At 49.2% G+C, this 22,362-nt stretch overlaps 1 protein-coding gene across 1 annotated transcript in view; it reads right to left on the bottom strand.

The window, feature by feature from the left end:
- Positions 1 to 15,402: 15,402 nt before the first annotated feature.
- The window catches only part of LOC8030498 (ras-related protein Rab-34), a 42,967-nt gene continuing 36,007 nt past the window's right edge, over positions 15,403 to 22,362 (bottom strand). Inside the window, exons 8-9 of the mRNA XM_042290099.1 lie at positions 19,091 to 19,204; positions 15,403 to 18,419 (exon numbers count right to left, since the gene is read on the bottom strand). Coding sequence (XP_042146033.1) covers positions 18,346 to 18,419; positions 19,091 to 19,204 — 188 coding nt within the window. The 3' untranslated portion in view covers positions 15,403 to 18,345. The remainder of the gene's footprint in view (positions 18,420 to 19,090; positions 19,205 to 22,362) is intronic.

Below are 22,362 nucleotides of genomic sequence, written 5' to 3'. Positions count from 1 at the left end.
TCAATTTGCAGCACCACACTAGCGCCAGTTGAACCTCTAGCGTACATTATAATAACTCCATGATAAACACTTCTCGAATCTCTCAAATTTGGAAGTGTTCCTATTGTGTGCCGTACGGAGCTACGAAGAGGCAACTACACTGAACTATTTGGGAATATTGTGAACAAAACTACCCACGTAACTTGTACCATAAACCATGTCTCTATTTTTTTTTAAAAAACCTTACGACTTATGAAGTGCGACAAAATACGGGTACAAATAAAGGAAAGCCCCTGTCATATTGACTGTCATTTTTTTGTTTTTATGAGGTACAGTTTTCTACCCTTATCAAAGACCTTTTCGATATTGCAGTTTCAGTCTGCTGTGCTGAATTCGCTTTGACAAGGTCTCCAGCGCTTGGGGTGATGATATAAACGAACCTTTGTTCTCTTCGCTCTCTAAAAATAAGGTGCCTCCGCCCAAAGATTACGCAAACTGCTTTGCGAATGGGTCTTTCATATTGCAGTGATGCAAGTGCTGCGACGATTGCGCCATGAACGGAAGTCTGCTACATGTCACGCCAAAATGCCATTTTTGCCCAAAATTGCGTCACACCTTCGCCAATAAGAGCTTGAACAAAGCACACATACAAAAAAAGATATTGGTTGGCACAAATATTGAACGAAGCTGAAGTGAACAAAAATGTTAAATACAAGATATTTTACGGTGGGTTTACTCAAATAGCTAAAAAATTTCGCCTGAACTTCCAAACGATGATGTCGGAGCGGTAACGGCTAGAAGTCGCGAGAAAAAGATAAAATGGTGGTATGGAAATTGCTGCGATCAGATAGAACAGAACCAGGGTCTTATACTCCTAATGAGATCACTTGATTTGCATGTCAGGCCCATGCCTCCACGCCGTGGCACAATCGCCGCTCGTGTCAACCTTCGCACCCCTCGAACAAGCGCGCGTGCGTCGAGCTTCACGGCGTCATATCGGTGTGTTAGGCGAAGTGGCTTACGCAGGTCAAGCGCGGTCCAAGCGGACTCGTATAGACCAACTCAACTCTCCGACGTCACGTCGATGCGGTAGTGCTGCTGTCGGCACTGCGCATGCGCAGATGCTTCGCCTCGGGCGAATCTGGTTTCTGCGCGCGCGCAGTGCCCTCACCCGGCGGGCAAACGCGGGTTTGTTTGTAAACAGTGTGTTGGTCGATAGACCCTTTCCGAAATTGAGTGCCATCTTGTGGTTCGTGTAGCAGTTGGCGGAAATGAGCTTGTATGTTATCGGGCACCGTCACTTTCGCAAGTCAAAGGCACTCGAGAAATTGTTCAATGGCAATGTTTTGCCGTCCTCCGTTCTACGAAGGACTGTAAAAATAAGACCGGCCATCATTCCTTACCTCAACGCTATCTCCCACAATTTGAAAAACAAAGTTGCGGGACGTTACAAAGTTCCGGTTGTTTTTACGGCCCCGAACAAGCTTTCGTCAGTGTGTAGAAGAATCAATGCTGCAGACCAGGGTGTAAGATAAACAGGTGGAGAAACGGCCCATAGCAACCTACCGCAGCGCCGTGACCGGATTGTGTACTCGTCTGCTTGGGGGTACCCCCGATTTGCGACAGATGGCGCTGCGGCGAGAAGAAAAAAATTTGAATCAAATTTGCATGGAATTTTATAGGAGAGTGCGCAAAATAAACCGAGAGCACGACAGTCTTCCATTGAAAATCCACGAGAAACCTTTTCCGTCAGTTTAGCCGGTCGCCACCGGTCGCCCACCCGGAGTGAGGGTTCGCGGTGCTCCACATAGATAGCGCCACAGAAAAAGAGAAAACCGAGGGGGACACAATCCGGTCGGTCATTTGGCTCTCGTTTCCCCACCTGTCTATCTTACACCCTGCTGCAGACAGAGATAGTGAAGAATCCAAAAAGAAAAACCAGAATAAGTTTTTGGAGTTCACAACCTTTTTGCTTTCCACAGCATTCCACTTAAAGTTCCTGTAAGGGCTTCCTACAAGCAGCGACATTTTTTTGAAGCGCCGACTGCGTGACGGTGCAGGTTTTAGGAAGCGAATGGTGGCGCACAGCAGGGGACTCGACTGAAGGACGCCATTTTTTTCCAACGGATTGTGCTTCGTCATTTATATTGGTAGTCGTGACTTGTAAAATGAAGTATCAAGGGACCTTAATTTTAGTATCCTGCGGGCGCACCTACGTGGAGCCAACAGGCCGCCGCGTAAATGACCGTACTAGAGAACAGGCACCGGCTATCAAATAGACGCCGTCTGGGCATCTGGCCGGGCATTGCGGACGATGTCCGTGCACCCCCTTGTTTTCAAACACAACCATCCTGCGACGACGCAGCGGAAAATCAACTAGGGAAATTTAAGAAGCGTTTGTCATCAAAACAAGGGGCGTCGATAAATGCATCAGTGAGCCGTCTGTGGCACTGTTAGATAAGGAAATGTTATTTTTAGAGAGATAGAGAGAGAGGGGGGTGGCTGGAAGTGACGGGGTCTCATTAAAGTATTTAAGTCAGTGTTTTTCGAATAAACTTTCAGTAAGTCATGAACCAACTAGACCAAATGAACATTTTGTTGCTATTTCAACTTTTTTTGTGTGTTTCTTGCCGTATATTATTCTTCGATCTAGTTGAGTGGGTCCCATCTTTCTGATTGTTGCAACTGGGGAAACTAAAAAAATCCTTTCCCAGGGAGGAATTTGTTCTGGAAAGTTCTCAAAGTCCTTCGTGCTCCATCCCAAGAGTTTTATAAAATCTCCTCCAGCCGACGTATGTTTCAACTTGAGCTCGTATACTCCCTCCTGCTGCTTCCGAAGCTCCTCAAACGTCGGAAAGGGGACACACGTATGTAGCTCTTCGAGCTTGACGTTCTCGGCAACCCCAGGGTGCATCTTCTCGCATCGTTCAGCAGGCTTTCAAGTTTCATCACGTCCCGCATAGTGACATGGTGAAATCGCAGTCCGTACATGATCCAGGAGACAAGCGGAGACTTTTTCAGTGAACGAGGTACCAACTCTGCTACCCCCCCCCCCCCCCCCCCCCTTTAGCCTGTGAACATCTTCTGCATCCAACTCCCCTCGCTGTTCCTGGTGTTTACGCGGGTGCGGAGTATGGGGTGTTCGTCTGTTTTCTCGATTGCCTTTCTGTCAATCTCGAGGTCTACGTGGGTCGGCGCCCTCTTATTAAAAATTAAGTACTTTGCCTTTTCGGCGAGGGACTGAGGCCTACGCTCTTGAGTTAATTTTGTATTGTGTCGAGTCAGGTTTGAACAACCTCTCGTTGCTAAGAGTGATATCTCCTGTTCATACATAGCGTTAATTCGTCAGCATTAACGTACTCTTAGACCGTCGATCTTCGCAAGCTCCCAAAACAGCGGGGCCATGGCTAGGTTAAAAAGAGTTGGAGAGAGCACAAGCACTGTGTGGTATCTCAATATTGTTCGTTCTCATCGAGCTCAGCGTGTCACCCCTCCTTGATAGTATATCTACAGTCTTTCAAGAAGCTTTTCGCAAAGTTTAGCGTTCTACCGTTGATTTCTTGTTTTCTGAGACACCTGAAGATGACTTTGTGCGGGAGGGTGTCCTAGGCTTTCTTTATGTGTAGCGCAACCATCATCCGAACTTGGTAGTGCCTGGTCGGGAGGAGGGTGACTGCCTGCCAAATGAACGCAAGACTATCGTGTGCGCTTAAGTGCTTACGGAAGCCCGTTTGAGCGGGGTGGCAGGTGCCGTGTTTGTCCGTGATCCAGTCGATTGTACCTAGCACCATCTGATCCATCAATTTGCAGAGAACAGATGTTAGGGAGATCGGTCTCGTGTTTTGCGGTGCATAGCTTTTTTTTTTTTTTTTTTTTTTTGGCTTTTGGTATGGGAGCAATTCAAGACAGCATCTGAACCTCTTATAGGTTCCCCCGTCTCCATACTTCGTTAAACTGTTTTTATAGTAGTTCTCTCGTCCTTGGAGGTAAGTTTCGTAGCATGGTACCGCTTACCTGAACGGGTCCAGCAGTGCTCTTTACCCTTGTTTTTGGAAAATCTGCATTGTGCGGCATAAAAGAGTCCACTTCAACCGAATCGTAAATCGCACAGTTCAGTGCTGCGGTTTGCTGCGGAAAAAAAAAATTGGTCCGATTTCTGCCGGAATTTTTTCTACCGTAATATCTTTTTCCAGCGCCATGTAGGGTGCTGCCTGTCTGGTTTTTTTCTTCCCCGGCAAGGCGTTAAAAAGGACCCACACCTTGAATAACAATGTACGCTCGATGAACGTCTCGCACATCTCGAACCAGTTCTCCTGTCCAAGCTTACGGGCGTGTTCTCTTGCTTCTTTGGTCAGGTGGTCGACTTCTTTGAGTCGTAGTGGTTCTTTTTTTTTTAGACTCATTCAATTTAATATTAAGTACCATAACGAGAAGAGCCTCGTATGCGGTGTTGGAGCGTCAACAGCCACCTACTCCTTGACGGTGGCCATGTTCACACCCTCCACCATTGTCTTCGTGAGGTCCATTATGGACATAGCGTCATGTGTTTCCGCGAGTTCTCTCTCCTCAACGTATACCATTTTATGTTTTTTGCTGCCCGCCTCGCTCTGCTCTTTACCATACTGGTGATCTTAATTTCTATGTACAAAAGGAGTTCTGGAACACCTCCCACTCTGCTTGAGCTTTGTCGACGTAAAAGTTAGGTCTGGGTCTGAGTGAAAGTCAGGTCGCCACGGGATGGCGCCACAGCCAAATTGGCTAGGAAACGTTTTCTGCAAGCGCCGACAGATGGCGGCGGGATGCATGTTTTGAGACAGTGAAGGGAGAGTGGATTTCAAAACTGTAGAGATTACCAAGCAAAGATTAAGTGAATGGTGGCAGAAAGTGAGAGAAGTATAGTATTTACTTATTAACTGATGGCAAGGGGGTTTTATAGCCTCGCTTTTTTTTTTTTTTTTTGCAGTGCGGAGTGAATATAGATTTCACGTTTAAATATCCTAAGCTTAAATGGTAAAACAAAATGGCTAGGTGGCGTAAGCTACCGCCCGATTCAAAGGGCTCAGCCGGATTCATCCATCCATCCACCCATCGAGGGGCTAAGCGATAGGACGCATAGCAACGGAGGCTGCACTGGATTGGATGGTCAGGGAGCATCGCCATCAACTACCCCCTTCACCAATTTTGACGCCGCGCAGTGGGGGACGGCGAAAAAATGCACCAGCAGCGTCAACGCTACTTGAGTGAGGGCATACGAATAAGAAGCAAAACGAAGCTACGTGTTCTCACAGCATTGCAGGGCTTTAGAAGCGTGGAAACCATGCTAGCCTCGAAAAGGTAGCACTGGAAAGTCTACACTTTTTCTAGCGGTCATCACCCAGGCGAGAAATGCTGAGTCACTGGGCTTTGGACACCTGCGCGGCGTCTGATACACCACGCTAGTGCGCATGCGCAGAATGCGTCCCATTGTCCAGTAATCAAAAAAGACAGCAAGCAGTAGAAAATTATTGAAATGTTCTATGACCATTCTAATAACCGCCTTCTTGGCATTTTTACCTATTGGGCTGTTGAATGCGCGTTCTGCACATGTAGCTTTCTTCTGCGAATTATCAAACGTTGCGCACACGTTGTCTAAAGAAGCAGGCGAATAAGGACACAAGTGAAGCACCCACGTCCAGTATGCGCCTTTCGGTGTCCTCCGCAAGGAAGATCATGCGTCCTCGCCATTTGTTGCGTGGGCTAATTTTTTTTTCACGACCAGGACCAAGAAAATAAAAACGATATTTTGATATAAACGCCTAATCATTCGTTCAAAAAAAATGGAGTGGTTCAGGAGAAATTAAATTATTAAGAAATATAAGTATCATGCATGAATGCGAGCAAAAAACAGCGGTAGTCAACAAAAACTGACACCTCTTTTCTGCATTATCACTGTTTATTCTAAGGTATAGATAGCTTAGTTTCTCCCCCCATTTTATTTTTTGTTCGTTCTAGGAATTCAGTTTTTAGGGTCCATTTTTGTGGCCCGGCCATTGTTCGGTTTGAACTCGACTCTCCCTTTGAGAGGTCAGAATGACCTCAATACCCTAGATAGTGGACCCTTAGCTTAGCCCATCAAAATCAACGTCAGGGGGTCGCAGTAAGTCCTTCGGATGGGAAGAAAGGAAAGGGGGAGTGACTGTTCCCTTTCCCTATTACTCTGAGCTCTGGCTGGTGAAACCGTTCGTCATTCGAGCCCTTGAAGGTGTGGAATAATCACCTCTTCCTAGATCGTTTTTCTGGAGTTTTTCACGCCAAAAAACCTCATCTGCCTTTCGACGCCCGGACATTGAGCAGAGCAGATCCGAATTGACTTCCAAGCGGATTCCACGGCTGCGCCTACCCACAGGAGCGGATGGAGTTCTTCAGTGAACAGGCAAGCGAACCTCACTTTCACCGCAATCCCCTGCCAATGGCGCCGACGTGTAGCGAGAAGTTCTACGTGAACCACATGCAACGAGGTCTCATCGAGGTACCAACCTACATCCCTGAACAGCCGCAGTACGAAGCAGCGAGTAACATTGTGTGGAACAAGCCTGCGACGGGATCCCAGTCGATCTTCTTCAATGCGCTTCAAGGCCGTCCTCCGGTGAGTGCTACGGCGCCACAAAGCGTCCAAAGCCGAAACCAGAGTGCCGCGTTTTGGGTCGAGCCTGGCAACGAGCAGCTCTACGTGAACCAGATGCAAGAAGATCTCAACGAGGTACCAAACTACACCCTTAATCGGCTGCAGTACAAAGCAGCGAGTAACATTGTGTGGCACAACGCTGCGACGAGACCCCAGTCGATCCTCTTCAATGCTCTTCAAGGCCAGCTTCCGTTGAGCGCTATGGCGCACCAAAATGGCGAAAACCCAAGCGAGAGAGCCGCGCGTGGTGTCGAGCCTCAGAACTTCCTGGCTGTTCCTAAGACGCAACCTCCGGCATCAACGTGGGCCTCCACTGCCCAGCAGAAGAGGTTTCCCTGCACCCTCTGCGGCTATATTTGCTCCAGCGAACATCAATTGCGTGCACACACAGAGGCTCATACGCTGTCCGCCTACGACGTCCCTGTGAAGCAGGTCAGGCAGGAGAGCCCGGCGGTTCAACGCAAGACAGCTGCGCCATCCGGGCTCCGTACGCCCAAGATATTCCGATGCACCTATTGTCCGAAAACCTACGTGAGAGAGGTGTACTACCTTTCGCACATGGAAAAACACCTGGAGGCCATTCAAAAGTCTGGTTTGAACGCGAGGAACTCCGCTGCTCCGATGCCCGTTCCAGTCGTCTTTGATCTCGTGGCATGCCCCTCCGCCGCCAACGTCACCGTATCTGCCGTCGCGGGTAGTCTGCCTGCAATGGAGTGCCCACCGCCCTCAGAGTCTCACCTTCATCTGGACGACCTCGACTTTTCTGAAGCGTTGGTGTTCCCATCAGAAGAGGAAAGAAAGAACTTTGAGAGGCTTTGGGAGGCGATGATGCACGATATCATGGTGACCAACTTTGGAGACTACTGTGCGTAATAGGACACTCGAGGTTGCTGGGTCTTGCACCCGCAGGCGTTCCTGATCCCTGTGATGCTGGTTGTGCCGGTGCTGCTTTTGCTCTCACCACACCCAGCTTTGTACTCGGAAGAGCTCTGTGCTTGTCCATTTTTATTCTTTTCCTATGACAAACGATTCTATCGTGCAATATGTATCCACTTAGGTCTAATAAACAGCCTTCTCAGTGACGTTGATTTCGTAGTGCATATGAGCATGCCGTCGCACCAATTTGGTTTTAATTCTAACCGCCCTGAAAGTGTTTGATGTAGGGTGTCTTGTGACTACTGAAACGATAAGTACTCAGGTATTTAAAATATAATATAGAATACTCAGGTAATTAATTAAAGAGGTGCTTTATATCTGGCTGAGGTATTATTTTATGCTGGCAATTGCATAGAACTCTTTTGCTAGTAGTCATGTAACCTATTATATCCTATAGTGGTGTTTTCAATTAAAGTCTTTATTAAGCTTGTCTTAGACTCCAAGCTTGTGTCAGCGAGCAGAGGCAGCACTTTTTGTATGCAGGCCTTCATTGATGAGGTCAGAAGGTAAATGACGACATCTCAACTGTAAATTACGCAAGTTCGGCTTTCATATTACCCTCTCATTATTCGCACTCCAACGTGGCGTCCACCACACGACGGCCAGTCAAATTCTAAAGATGTTGCTATGGCCGCGAACGACATGTTTCAGCGAACGTCTACCGGCACTGGCCGATTATGGGTGACATCCGATGAGTGGCTTGCGAAATCCAGCTATGCGATCTTGCTGCATAGGATGTGGTTGCAGTAGCCGCGAGTGATGTTTTAATTTACATACATACAAAGAATCGGGCGACCGGCACTTTTATGGGTGCTTGTAGAGAAGATGCGAGCGAAGACGACCTGAGCTAATCTAGTAACATTGCCCCGAGTATTCACCCTTTTTTTGTTTGGCAACAAAGTCAGTGTCAGCACCTATTTGGTAGCCCCGGCACACTTCCGGCTCACGTATACTTTCAAATTTTTTACTCATCAATCACCAGAGTGAAATAAGTCTGACAGTGCAATAAGTGGCCATTCTCGGAAGATAGCGTGTGTATTTGATTTCGCAGATACTGCGAAACCCGCCGTCTAGCTCAGAACCGGGAGTGCTTGGGGGCTATTTGCACACTGGCGCCACCACGTTTCACAAAAAGTGAAACCGTCTTAGTCTCACCTGGATGCTCCAGAACAGTACAGAAATATTGAAATAGTCTAAGTCTCTAAGAGAATTTTTTTTTTTTTAAAGGGGGGGGGGGGGGGATTGGTGGACGAGTGGGCTCTCACCCACCGTGTTCTCACCTTAGTATAAACTATTGTTAGCTCGCGCGCTAAAAGCGCGAGGTGATGTAAGGCATGAGGGCCAAGTCTTGTAAAGGAATTAAGAAAATATATTTACATTAAAGGTACACGTTAAGTAGTAGGGCTAAGAACGAGTTGGTGGTGGCTGGTTGGACTGGCTGAAGGCTCGACAAGCTCGCGACAGGCACCAGACAGGAACGCACGAGCGGTCCGGGCCGCGCATGAGGGCGGCTTAATTCTTTGTCTTCCGTCACCAGGCACGCTCACTTGGGGCGCGCCAAAGGTAATAGAAAGAAGAAAAGGGGACGAAGTATACCACGCGCTCACGCTAGTCGCTTTGAATGAAGCCGCGGCGGCTGCACGAGCGCTCGTGCAGCAAGTGCTAAAGTCAAGGCAGTCAAGGCTGGCCGCTCGCGCTAGCACAGCCTTCGCGGTTAGTCCATGCTAGGGTGAGACGAAGTAGCGCACACAAGCTCGGAGCACGTGGAGCGGAAGCTCGTGCTGCAGAACCCAGGGATCCTGGGTTCAATCCCCACCCCTGCCCGTTTCGATCTGGGTGAGCATCGTACCGGCATGCGGTCGTGGCTAAATTGCCCATCTACAGCTGAGACAGCAGACGCCCACTGAAGCAGGTTAACTTCCGGCTGTGAAAACATACGCTCAACAATTTGCTTTATAAGTGAATTTTTTCACCCTTCGGTGGGGCGGTCATGTGTCCTTCGTCTTGATGCGTCAAATAGGCACAAACGAGTAGCAGGGCATCGGATAACTCCGCGGATCAATTAGGAAAGGCAGGAACCATGGCGAGTTTTGGGACGTCTGAGCTTGTTGAAAATAAAAATATCGGCGTGGTTCAGGGCGTGCGAGCGGTAAGCACTCGGCGTGTGGGCCACGTTCGAGTAAAGGTTTGTGTTTTCTGTGTCCCGACGATCTTGTCCTTCGTACAGGGGAGCAGTGTGCATCGATCCTCACAGGCGTAAAGGCGACAACAGCCTCCTAGTGTGATGTACAGGTAGCAGACTACTTGCACACTGAGGAGGAGCGCTGGCTGGCTGTAATGAGGGCATACCAGGTTGTGGCGCGTTCTTAACTTGTATCTGGCTACTGAGCCACAGGGCTTCTTGCCATTCGCTTTTTTGCACCTCCAAAGTCCTCCGAGGGTCGCGCGAGGCACGGATTTCGCGCATTGGAATGTTTGTCGCGACAGCCACTCAAAACGACGACTTCCGTCGATTGCTGGCACCCATCAAACTCCTCAAGGGACAACCACAACTCATGAAGTATGTACAACTGGTGAAGAGGAAGAAGCCAGACATGCGACCTTCAAGTTCGTCGATCGGAGAATGGACGGCCGCGATTCGGTCCTCGCTTTCGCGGAACCAGGGGTATCTGGTCCACTCCATCAGAAGGTCCATCGTCTGGGAGACACTTCACGGAAGAGCCTGCTTCGAGGTAACGCTACAGCGAGCAGGCGTGATCCGCAGATTTATGGGCAGCTCGAGCGTTTCACGGAGGCGCTATCGATAGATTTTGCAGGCTGCATCCTTGATGTAATATTGTTAGCAATATTCAGTTAAGCTCCAGTGAGCCGTGGCACCGCAGAAAGGGAAGTCACCAGTATCATAAAGGCCTGCAGCGCCGCGCCTAATGATGATGCAATGACATTGCATAGAAGAAAAAAGACTGATTATCATGTTTTGAGCGGAGCTTGTGGCCAAGAGTTAGAAGCTGACGTTGCGTTCGTTGACTTCATCTTCGTCTTTGGTCTGATATCATGGTAGTGATATCTGACCAACGACGCAACCAATGCAAAAGTTTTAGTTCACCGTAAGTCTCCAACGCACAGTTGCGTTTGAGAGCGTTTGAGATGTGTTTGACTGCGTTGCGTCGAGAAACGAAAGCGAGTGACCGGCACATGTGTGCCTTGTATAAAGCGTGGAATACAATTCAAAAAGTAGCTTGGCACGCGACATATAAGAGGCAGGGATGTCCTTGTTTCTCGCTGCCGCAACGCACTCAAACGCTTTCAAGTGCAACTGTGCGTAGGGGTCTTTAGGGAGTTTTCGTAGACCGTTTCCTTCCCTTCACTACGCTCTTCGGAACAAGGACGCCGATACTGCACATGCGCACGGCTAGCCTTGTCTGCACAGTTTGTGATGTCGTAGCGGGGTGCGGTAAGCGTTACGGGGTGGTGGAAACAATCTACGAAAACTCTGTGTGACAATGAAAGTGCGGTATAACGATCTGGGCGGCTGCAGGCGACCTTGATGGTTCTGGGAGGTAGTACCATGTGGACCTTCCTGGCGGTGCTGAGTCGACGCCAGGGCGGCTTCAAGCACCCGGTCAAGCTGCTCTTCTACGCGTCTGTGGGCGTCTTCGTGGGCGTGCTCACCTGCATGACGGGAATGCGCAGGCCGCCTGGTACCAATGTCAGCAAGGCTTCGCTGCTCCTGCGTAGCCTCATGACCGCGTGCGCCTTCGCCTCAAGGTGAGCCGATTCAGGGATGAACCATCTAAAGCTATATATAGACCATTCCTGCTGCATGCGAAGCAGGCGTCTCCGACAAAACATCACACGACGCACAGGCATCTCTCAGCATTTCTCATCAGGGTGATAAGCGGAAAGGTGTATCGGTGGCTTATGATGGATAGGTAATCTGACTAAAAGGACGGACATAACACAGGTGTCAGAGGAGCCTTCCTTGTTCTTGTATACTTTGTGTCAGTTCCCTCATTCCTAAAGCTGACGTGCCTTTTTAAGTTTACTACACGGTGGCGGAACACGCCAGCTAGCGTATCATCTGCACCACGCGCCCTCGAAACTTCCAATATCACTGGGTTTTTCCAGTAAGAAAGACGATTGGCATCTTGCTGCAGTGACAATGCAGTCTCATTGGCAACAGCTAGGAGTTCTTTCAGTTCTTGAGACGCCGTGACAATTTAGGCCGGAACACCGCTCGCTCTTCACATAGGCAGGTGGCAATGATAGGTGTTTCCAGTGCATCGCGGGCCAGATGTGCGTATAAGCAGGAAGTTCTCAGAGGCGAAGGTGAGATCCTATTTTAGAAGAGCAATTCTTCTCGCACCGAGCATGCGTAGCAGCGTTCCGGAGGCACCTGCTGTGTATCGCCTGACCGCACGAAGCCAACCCAGCAAGCATCCTTTCGAGGGTATTAGCACAGTTCGCACATGCCACAGGCCCATGGCTAAAAGTTCACAGTGCAGTATAAGTGATTGAAATGAAAGCACCGGGATCGAAAGCAGGCGGTGACGTATGCGCGCGCCGCTCATTGACCACCAGAAAGACTTCGACCCATGAGGCACCCAGGAGGTTTCTAACGACTGGCCGGTTGCGTGCGCCCAGGTTCGCGTCCCTGTGGCACCTGTCCCTCGTCGACTCGGCCGTGGTGACGAGCACCAGCCTGGTGCTGACCCGGCTGCCGGAGCTCGCCCAGCGCCGTACACCGCGGTCCTGCATGCTGGCCGTGTCCCTGCTGCTGACGGCCACGGCCCTCGGCCTGCTCGCCTTCAGCGACATGTCCGAAGGCCGCCCGGAGGGACTCCGATGGGCGGTCGTGTCCACGGCCTTGCACTCTACTCAGCAGCTGCTCAGCCCGGCCACGGCGGGCATGCCGCTCAGCGTGCTCCTGCTGCACACCAGCTTCGCCCTGCTGCTCCTGTCGACTCTGCTCGCCGCGTACCTGATGGAGCGGCCTGAGAAGCTGTTCACCGAGGCCGACATGGGCACCATGTCGCTGACGAGTCACATGGGCTTCGCTTATGTCTACTTCGTGTCCAAGGGCCGCGAGGCCGATGACGGTGGCCTAGCCAACATGTACAAGAACTCGTTCGACGTGATCATCGCGTTCGCCTTTAACAAGGCCTTCCTCGACGAGCCGGTGGCAGCAATAAGCTACGCGGCTGCGGCGCTCGTGGTCACCGGAGCGACGGTCTCCGAGCTTCAGCGGGTCGCGGGGCTGTCCCACTACCGCAAGAGGTTCCGTTTCTTCATCTGACGGCAGCCTCTCACCCTATTTTCGTCGTCCAGTTTCTTTCTCGCGTCGACTGCAATGAAAGTGCCGACCGCCATCTCGAAAACATCAATTGGGAGCCTTTCCCATCGTTTTCAGAGTGAGGCTGACGGCACCACTTTTCACTTGATTTCGCAAAAAAAAAAAACAAAAAAAACGAGGGATTTATGTTTAGGAGTGACGGCGATTTAGTATAAAGTGTAGGGTTATGATCGGACAAACTCCGACTGACATGAGCAATTGCTGCTTTGTCTATAATGCATGGAAATGTATAGTCTTCGCCGGTCATTCGGATATAGTCCTTTCCGTGCTCAGGTGTTCGCGCTGAGTCAGAGTTCAACAACTGTATGCCCAATTTGCTGAATACAAAATTTAGTCGACAAAACTTATGCTATATATACTATGCAACATTTATTCGTAACATGAGAAATACAATGTGCGTTGGGAGAAACGTCAATGCACATGATGGGAACTAAATTTGATATTGTCACGAATTTCAAATGATAAGGCGGCTAACAACTGGAGAAACTAAACGTTTAATGGGGCGAACTTGTGCCCAAAACAAAATAAAAGAAGCTTGGCGTTGCAGGCGTCGATGTCGGCGAAACAGCAGGATCGAGCGCTGGGGCGAGTGGCCTCGGACGGCCACGCAAAGAACCTTCTGTACCCGCGTGAGTTTCTGGAACATTCGGCGAAGAACATTCGTACCTCGATCAGACGACCAGGTTCTCGAACTCATGATAACGCTAAATTGAAAGAATGCATAAAAGAAGCAGCCGCTCCCAGGAATCGAACCTGAAGCCGCCGCGCGAAATCCAAGCACGCGGTAACCGTTCGGCCACGCACGCGCACGCTCGGCGACGCGTAGCGAAGGCTGATACCATATCCTCCTCTATTAGCGGCGAGATGTTTCGGTGGCGCCCTCGTATGGTTACCTTTCGTGACGTCATTACCTTGTGAACAACAAGTTCGATGGTGTTTGTAATGGGCATGCTGGAAGCCTGAAATCATAGCACTCCCAAAGGAACACTACCAACACCGTCAAAATTGAAGTTCTTACATTCCTCTTATTTCCGTCGATGAGACATCCTTTGCTGACGTCATAATCAGCATTCGGCCAATCGTGGAGTGCCGACCACAGCGACGCTTTCGATCGCTCACGTCGCTAATACTGCCAAGGCCTGGCAGATCGCCACGAGACGCGGCCGCCGAAATTGAAAAGGTAGAGCGGCAGACAACGGTTGAGAGGAGAGTCTATGAAAATGGCAATAATATTCCCTGGAGAAGGGGAACAACGGGGACAGAGGACAAACACAAATCTCCAAACACAGGTATAGGTGACTGGTGCGCGACCGAAAAAACCGCCTGTCCGGGACCTGGAAATGGAGAGGTCTCAGGTTACATACCCGGACCAGGCGGATTTATTTCGGTCGCGCAACAGTTGCCTCTATCTGTGTTTGGAGATTTGTGTTTTTCCTTTGTCCCCTTTGTTCCCCTACTGCAGGGATTATTATTGCCATTCTCGTCCAGCTCGCTAGCACCTTTGCATTAATTGCATCTTAATCATAGCCTAGGAGAGCCCAGGGAGAGCCAGGTGTCGGGCGCCCCGCTGCGGCGAGACGCCGAAACACACTTGTCCCGAGCGATCGAATGTCCGCTCGTGCTTCTCGCGTTACTCTCGATACCGCTTCTTTTCTCGCCGGGTTCGAAAACCATGTATCGGGTCCTCGCCGCGGCAAAAGCTGTGCGTTGACAACCAGGTTCCCCAAGAAATGCTCTGGGTCACCAGATCCCCGCGTTCTAAATCTGCGGCCGGGCGCTCCGTGGCTCCGTCGTCGAACTGCCAGGGTTTGTGAGTGTAGAGGAGGCTATGCTGATACACCCTGTACTGTCTCTATGTTTTAAACTGTCTTGGGGGGGGATGAATCACCTTCCCCCTGTACCACCTGTTCCCAACCCGCTGTTCCTAAGCCACTGGACTGGAAATATTTATAGGAAATAGCTCTGCTTTTGAATAGGGAATGCTCTTGTTTTCTCCTTCCATGTTACCCTCCTTCCAACACACATCAACACGCTCGGAAAGCACCAGTTCTTTTATTGCGTTCCTTTTCCGGTGTCGTCGTATTGCAATATATCCTTACTTCGCGCTTATTTTACCTACAACACAACGTACTACAACTGCATTGTAGCGCATACATCTTTGGAATACATGCCACAACTATGCAGAGGGTGTTCATCTCCGCACAAAAATATAGACGCTTTACAGCAGCTGTGCATGTGCGCCGCCATAACTGCCCTTCAGTTTTTGTTCCCTCTTATTCCGTTCGCTTCACTTCATCATTACCACAGCAGGACAGGTTGTTGCCATTTTAGATGCTACTGTGTTCTTGTACCCAGCATAGGCCCTTGTGAAGACCCGTCAACGCCCGCTTCAGTGGCTCGGCATCTCGGTAAGACAAGAGAAGGGCGGCTATGGCGGCTCAATCTGGCGCGTGTGTAAAGCGTCTATATGACTAGACAAAAGCAAGCACCACGCTACGTAGTGTTCTCTAGAAGGGAAAAAAACGAAAATGCTAATTGAAAACTTTGTTCCCGGTGAAGCAGCGACCTGCGATACAGCAGAAATATGTCGTCTGTTTCCTCCGACCCTGCACTGTATGGTGCCTGGAACGCGTCTCCTGTGTGCCTACTGCGTTTTCGTTTTATACCCCCTAGAGTCACTGAATATTCCCAAAGTACCGAATTCCATTCAGTCCGCTTACCGGAACTCAATTACGCAGAATTCAGTTCCGATTGTCTGGTTTAACCCTTGGCGGAAGTTATCAGTCGGCCATTTTGTGGATCGTTCCTAAAACATAAAAAAACACATAAACCTTTTTCACGCTACCCCGCGAGTGCGGGTACGGACGGGTGGGAGCTCTGGGAATCGATGAGTTAGGACCGAACGGAACATGCGTGGAGCTTCTTTGGTTTTTGTTTTGTTTAGTATTTCAAGTAGCCACTAAAATGGTTAGCCAAAGAAGATTAGCGGCTTGTTCGCCCGCTCCGGTTGCGCTTGCACTGCTTTTTTATCTCTACGCCTCGACCGCTAAGCCTAACACTCAGCTTCGATCTGTTTCGAGGAGAGAGAGAGAGAGAGACAGACGACGAGACACCGAGGAACAAGTCACGCACCGCGCAAAACGAAAAAAAAAAAAATCTGTTAAAAAAATTAATGACGTTTACAGTTCTCTGTAATGCGGAACTAGAGCGCACTTCCTGAGGAGGGAGAGGGGAGGGTACGAAAGGGAGGGTATGCCCGTCCTCTTCCTCCAAACCCTCCCCTCCTCCCTCCTTTCCTTCTCCTCTCCTCCTGCCGCTGAATATTATCATGGGTGACGTGAGAGGAAGTCGTGACGTCATTTTCCCTGCTAAATTAGCTGGGAAACTGAATTAGTGTTGAGACCGCGTAACGTCAATTTCTCCGCTAAATATAGCGGGGAAATGTCCCCGCTAACTTTAGCGGGGAAACGTCCCATCATGCAACCCGCGCGGTTACGCCGACGCCGCTCAACCCGCAAACGGGCGCCTAAGAGCTGAGCTCTAAAACAAACCAATGTCTAAGCGGTTCGAGTTGAGCTAGAAGGTGCATCTCTCTGTGCATGTCCTGTCCTGAATGTGTGTAAGTGTTCAGTGTTCAAGCTGTTTCCTCGTAGACAAACCAGTGTCGCCAGAGGCTGGGAACGCGGACTGAAGAGTTCACAGGAGAACGAACGGTACACTGGGTTAGTTCGATTTAGCTACACCTTCTGCATTGGTGCAGAAAAGTGTTGGGCGGTGTACTTCCGGTCGTACCTCAATGCACATACCGGAAGTACACTGCCCTACACTTTGCTGCACCGGTGCCGGCAAATCGAACGAAGCTACTGTACGCGCTTCGCTTCGAGAGCACAGGGCGGCGCCATATTGGGGATCGCGACTGCATGCGCCGCCACTCGGTTCTGAAACGAAGCTTGGCAGTTTCGGTACTCTGGGAACACTCAGTGACTCCATAGTATCCCACGACTCCCGCCAGGGGACGCCACAACTGTTCAATACTGCAGGGTTTGTCGTGACCCTGGCGGTGGCACAACACCGGAGGTGTATACGACAGACGCCTGCCGGCCTGCCGCAGCTCAGTCTGCAGCCGGCCAGACCACGGAAATTCCAGCAGCGCCGGCGTTTCTGCAACCAACCGCCAGGATCGCGACAACCTGTAGCACTACTCGTCCGATTGTGTGACGCATTTTGTTGGCGTTTCGGGTACGCTAAGACTAGAAGACAAGGCCTTTTCCTCCTCTAGCGTCATCACTAGTGAATCCACGGCGTATTCTTGTCGAGTTTCCGCACCTTTGCCGCTTACGGCGGGTCGAGTATCCACGCGATGACGTAATGCGCACGCCTTGTCTTTTAAGTTGTATTGGATGAGTGCACCAGTCGGAGACGTGTTCTAGGCAGCGTTCCAGGCCGCAGTCCGACGTAGATCCTGGTGGCCTCGTTCGCAGACTCGCGCCAATGCCATCTCGATGGCGTGTTCTGCCAGCAGACTCACGCCTCCATGGAAGCCCAATCGCACCGATGACCATTTCACACTAAGATGGAACGCAACGAAGCGACGAACGCATGCACATAGACTGCTCTGAAGTGACATCAACTGCCACGGTGGTGGCCTTGCAACTGGGCACACACGCTTTGCAGCACACATTTTGAACCACTCAAATTGTTTATCTCGGCAAGAACAATTACGATTGACTAACAGCATGGTACGACGACGTCAAGCGCTGTATTCGCGGCGGGAAGGTTGAATATCGCCGCCTGGTGGAATTGTTTTGACAACCCAGAGTGAGGATACATCAACTTCCTCTGGTGGTGCAAGCATGTCCAACGCCAAGCTTTTATGCGCTAGGAAAATTAAAACGTAACTGCGTGGGTAGGACGTGCACTACCCACAGTGAGGAAAACAGAAGCGTAGCTTCTCACCGCGAATACAAACTTGAAGAGCCGAGTCTCGTTTGCCAATACCTGCTTGGCGACTGAAGATCGAAGTCACATGCCGTTTTCTCGGCAGTCGATTAGTCAATAGACCGATCTCATTTGCCAGCCTGGCTACGTTACCGCTGCCATACTGCATAGAGGGAACTTTAGTCCTTAAGCACGTGAAACGAACTTGCTGTCTCCTATGGTACCTATGGCCTGCCCCCTGTGTACCAAAGCTATGGCGGCGTCACGCATGCGCCAAACGCTTGGTGGAATCGGTCTATTGAGGCCGACTAACAATAGGACAACAGAGCATTCGCAGCTCGTGGTTGGCCGGTAGACTTCGCTACGGTCCATCTTAGCGTGAAACAAAGGTGCAGCTCGCGCCTACACTCATATCCCGCAAGTATTGTCCACTGCCACGAGATGTGTTCGAACGATGTTGCAGCGACTTGAGCAGTCACTTGGAACACGATTGCTTGCCGGAACACTTGGGGGCCTTAAGTTTCTTGCCGTGCTTGCGTTTGCGCAGTCCTGAAAGCAGATGGAGAAAGGAGACAAATGACGGTAAGCTCAGAATAAAATAGGTATAGGTTACGTAAGAGTACCTAGTTTAAGCTAGTTTACGCAGACTCTAGCCCAGATCGTGTTTGGAAAAAAAAAATATTGTAAATTATGTTTCACATGATGCACGTAATTGTTCGCAGAAACTCGTAATCAACGCCTCCTTATATCATCGGCGCTGAAAAAAAAAACTATAGACACGATGATGCATTTATCGATATACTATGGTCCCATGTAGCCACAAATAGGGGAATTCAAACTATTCGGAGTCTGAAAACGGTATGCAGCCCAGATCACGGCTGTCCGATTTGTGCGCGCAAATGTCAACGTCAATGAATCGTTAAATTCTTCAAACCAACTTCCGGCATACCATACCTCTCCAGCGAATGTAAATAAAGTATACTAAAAAATGACTTTTCTCAACTGATACCCAATGAAGGCCACTGTATTTGTAAACTTCAAGAAACGCACGGCTACTTTCAACTGACGATACCAGGCGAAGCTATGTCTCGAAGTATAGCGAGGAAATGCCCTCACACTTCCTGGAATCATAGAGAAGCGCGAACCTTGTTGCATCGATTTCTTTGCCTCTGTGTAAACCACGAAGGGGTTTAAGGCCCTGCTGAGGCGGCTCTACTCACGCACGAACTCCCCGCTGACCGGCCCTTCGGTGACCTTCTCTTGAAGTTCCCTGGTGAGGCACTTGACGAAGCTCAACGCGGACACTCGGAAGAACAGCTGCCGAACGTTTTCACCTGCACACACACAAAGCCCCACGTATTCGATCTCTTCACTTTCGTGGGACGAAATGAATCACTGTCCAAAATCATATGTTTGTTCCCGGTGAAAGTTGGACCACGAGAGGGAGTGCGTAAGCCTCGAAACTACATCGCCAAAGGCACAATGCATGCACGCGGAAGCAGGCAAGGACACTATAAATGCACCATCATCTACTTTAGCGCAAAGCATTTGGGGAACGAACCAGTGTGCTCTATACTCGTTGTCCCCTCAAAAAAAAAAAAAAAAAAAAGAACAAGTCTTGCACGTTGTTCATATGTCACGCTAAGTAGTTCGATTTGCTTGTCGGAGAATGAAACGATGCTTTTGACGTTTCGAAACGCCTTGAGAAGATGGCTTTATAGCTAATCTGAAATACATTCACAAATATCTTTATTCTCCGCATAAAGAAAAAAAAATTAACAATACGCCGCGAGATGCAGAACTTTCTGACTACGGTTCTTAATGTGAACACAAGTATGGGAGAATTGCGAAGACGGAAACCCGTATCTGCTTACAAATGAAACCTGAAATGTGACACACGAGCATGAAGGTAACATGCGAAACGTCATGGTGATGTACAGTCTCCGGCAATATGAAAGACCCACTGGGAGCGCGTGACCGAGGTGGTGGTTGGCGGGGGCGCTGCGAGCGCTCCGGGCAGTTCCATTCTGCTTCAAGGGGAGGACGCTCACTCGGGGCTCAGCTAAAGCGCGCTCCTATCAGTTTGTGCTGAGCTTGAGTGAGCGTCCTCCCCTCGAAGCAGAATGGAATTGCCCGGAGCGCTCGCAGCGCCCCCGCCAGCCACCGCCTCGGCCACGCGCTCCCAATGGGTCTTTCATATCGCCGGAGACTGTACAAACATCGCTCAAATATATATATATTTTTTTTTTTGTGCCACATTTTTTTTATAGATGGCAGTTGTTTCTCCAAGAGCACCGCGGGAAAGTAGATGAACGAGCAACATTTGGAGTGTGCTTGTATGCGTGTTTTCGAGGATGGTAAACAACATCGCCAACTCGAGCGCCACCCGTATTATTGGTTTTAACTATCAGGCTGTGCCGTCGATCGTTCCTTAATGGACCTTTTTCACATAAAGACGCCGCCTGGCGGCGGATGTACGAACTAGAGGTGGTTGAAGGGATTTGCTTTACCAACTGTCATGCCTTTCCGGCTTTAACCGACGGCATGGACGGTACGCCAGGAATACAGACGTACTGGACAAGGAATTTTCACACAACTCGATCAACTTCGTGGGCAGAACCAACGGGCAACGAGGCAAGCGACTACCTAGCGAGACCGCAGAGATCCCGATGACCGCGATGCAAGCATGCAAGCGACCATGCATGACTTGGTTGGTCCGGTGGCGACGACGAGTTCGGCACGTATTCTGCCAACGTAGCGCATTTCACGCAAAACTCGGCAATGCACCATCGCGATGAAGGGGCTAAGGCAAGAGGTTCACACGAAGTCTAGGCGGATGTAGTCTTGTACACGTTACTAAAAAAAGTAATCGATTACAATTACTATTACTCTTGGCTAAAAGGTATTCGATTAGATTACTTGATTACTCTACGGCAAAAGTAATTGGACATTACTTAAAGAAGTAATCGTCACTTTTCCGATTACTTTATTGTGTGAAGACACATCTTTAGCGCTCATAACAAAGAATTACTTCCAACCTATATTTCACATTAGCACAAGTATTGAAGAAGAAAAACTGGCTCCCTCGTCGTGATCGTTGCACCTTTCACAATGCAGACACAAGCATAGAATTCGTTTGAAGAAGTTAACGATTTGGGCGTTCGCCAGTGTGTGTGTGTGTGGGGGGGGGGGGGGGGGGGGGCTTTTTTTGCGTCGCTCATTTTATTATTCACATGTGGATGAGCTCGCATGTTCTACAAAAGTGCAGCAGCTCCAGGATTTGAAACGGATCATGTGCAGTATTCATTAGCGAAAGAGATCGCCCCGACCACTTCTCAACTCGAAACATTGCTTGTCACAAAGGCCACGTAGGGGAAATGGGAAAATATTTCAACTGCCTTTGTTATATTTTGCATCCGCTTTAGGCATTTTTCGGTTCTGGTTCTCCTACGGGCTGCGAGAAGGTACCCTAAGCAGTATTTTTTTATTTTTTTTTTTTATTTTTGTGTGTGTGTGCGTCAGGGGCGGATTTATGGCTAAGGTTTGGGGGGGGCGGTGAGGATTTTTTTTTTTTTTTTGCTCGCGGGCTAGCGATTTTTGAGGCACCTACAAAAAGCAACTATTAATCGTGTTTTAGCGTTTGTTACAGCCTAAAAATTCCCACCAAATTTGTATTAGTTTCTTGTTCTTTTATATAAACCCGCACCTGTTGCTTCAGTGGTTCAAAGGTTAGCACTATAAGTGGTAAAAAACAAAAATAGAGATAGAGAAAGACATACGTATGCATGGTTCTAAATTCTTTGTCTAAACCATTTAAGCAACACGGGCAATTGAGGCACCCGGTGTGAAAGAGTTTGTGCAGGGACTCGATCAAACAAGATACATCAATTTAGACAAAAAAAAAAAAAAAAAAAAAAAACACCACAAAGACTGGAGAGGAAAGGATTTGTTAGCAAGACAAATGTAAGACGGCCGAATAATATGGAGACTTTCTAAATCCTGGACGAACGTGATCAAAATACCTTCTTAATTGCATTGTTATTTTATTGACTCACTCTCGAAAATGCAGAGTTCTTGAGAAAAGTGAGCATTTTGTTGGAGTAATTAAACTCTGTTCGATTCTTTATGGTCTTGTGGATCCGTGAAACCAATAAAAAAACAAAAATGCCAGCTCAAATGGTCTTCAGCGCAGTGCCTAGACAAATTGCATGGAGCAACATTAAACTTATTTATTAAACAGATTCATGTTTATCTAATGAGATGAAGAAAAAAAAAAAAACCTACATTTGGGGAGGATAAAATAGAGACATAATTATTTACACAAGTTATCAAATTAAATGTTCTTCAGAGCACGAACATCGCCTTCCTTCGTCGTGCTCCCTGCGCGTAGCGGTCTACCACCTTCTCTTGGTCGACGTTCACGTCTCGGTGGACGTGGAGGAGGGCAAGACCGTTGAGTCTCTTTTCGCCGCACCGCGATCGAATCCAAGTT

The sequence above is a fragment of the Ixodes scapularis genome, unplaced genomic scaffold, assembly GCF_016920785.2.
Source record: "Ixodes scapularis isolate PalLabHiFi unplaced genomic scaffold, ASM1692078v2 PGA_scaffold1__304_contigs__length_218370807, whole genome shotgun sequence".
Classification (NCBI taxonomy): Eukaryota; Metazoa; Arthropoda; class Arachnida; order Ixodida; family Ixodidae; genus Ixodes; species Ixodes scapularis.
The sequence above is the reverse complement of the archived record's forward strand: the minus strand, read 5'-3'. Positions and strand labels throughout refer to the sequence as shown.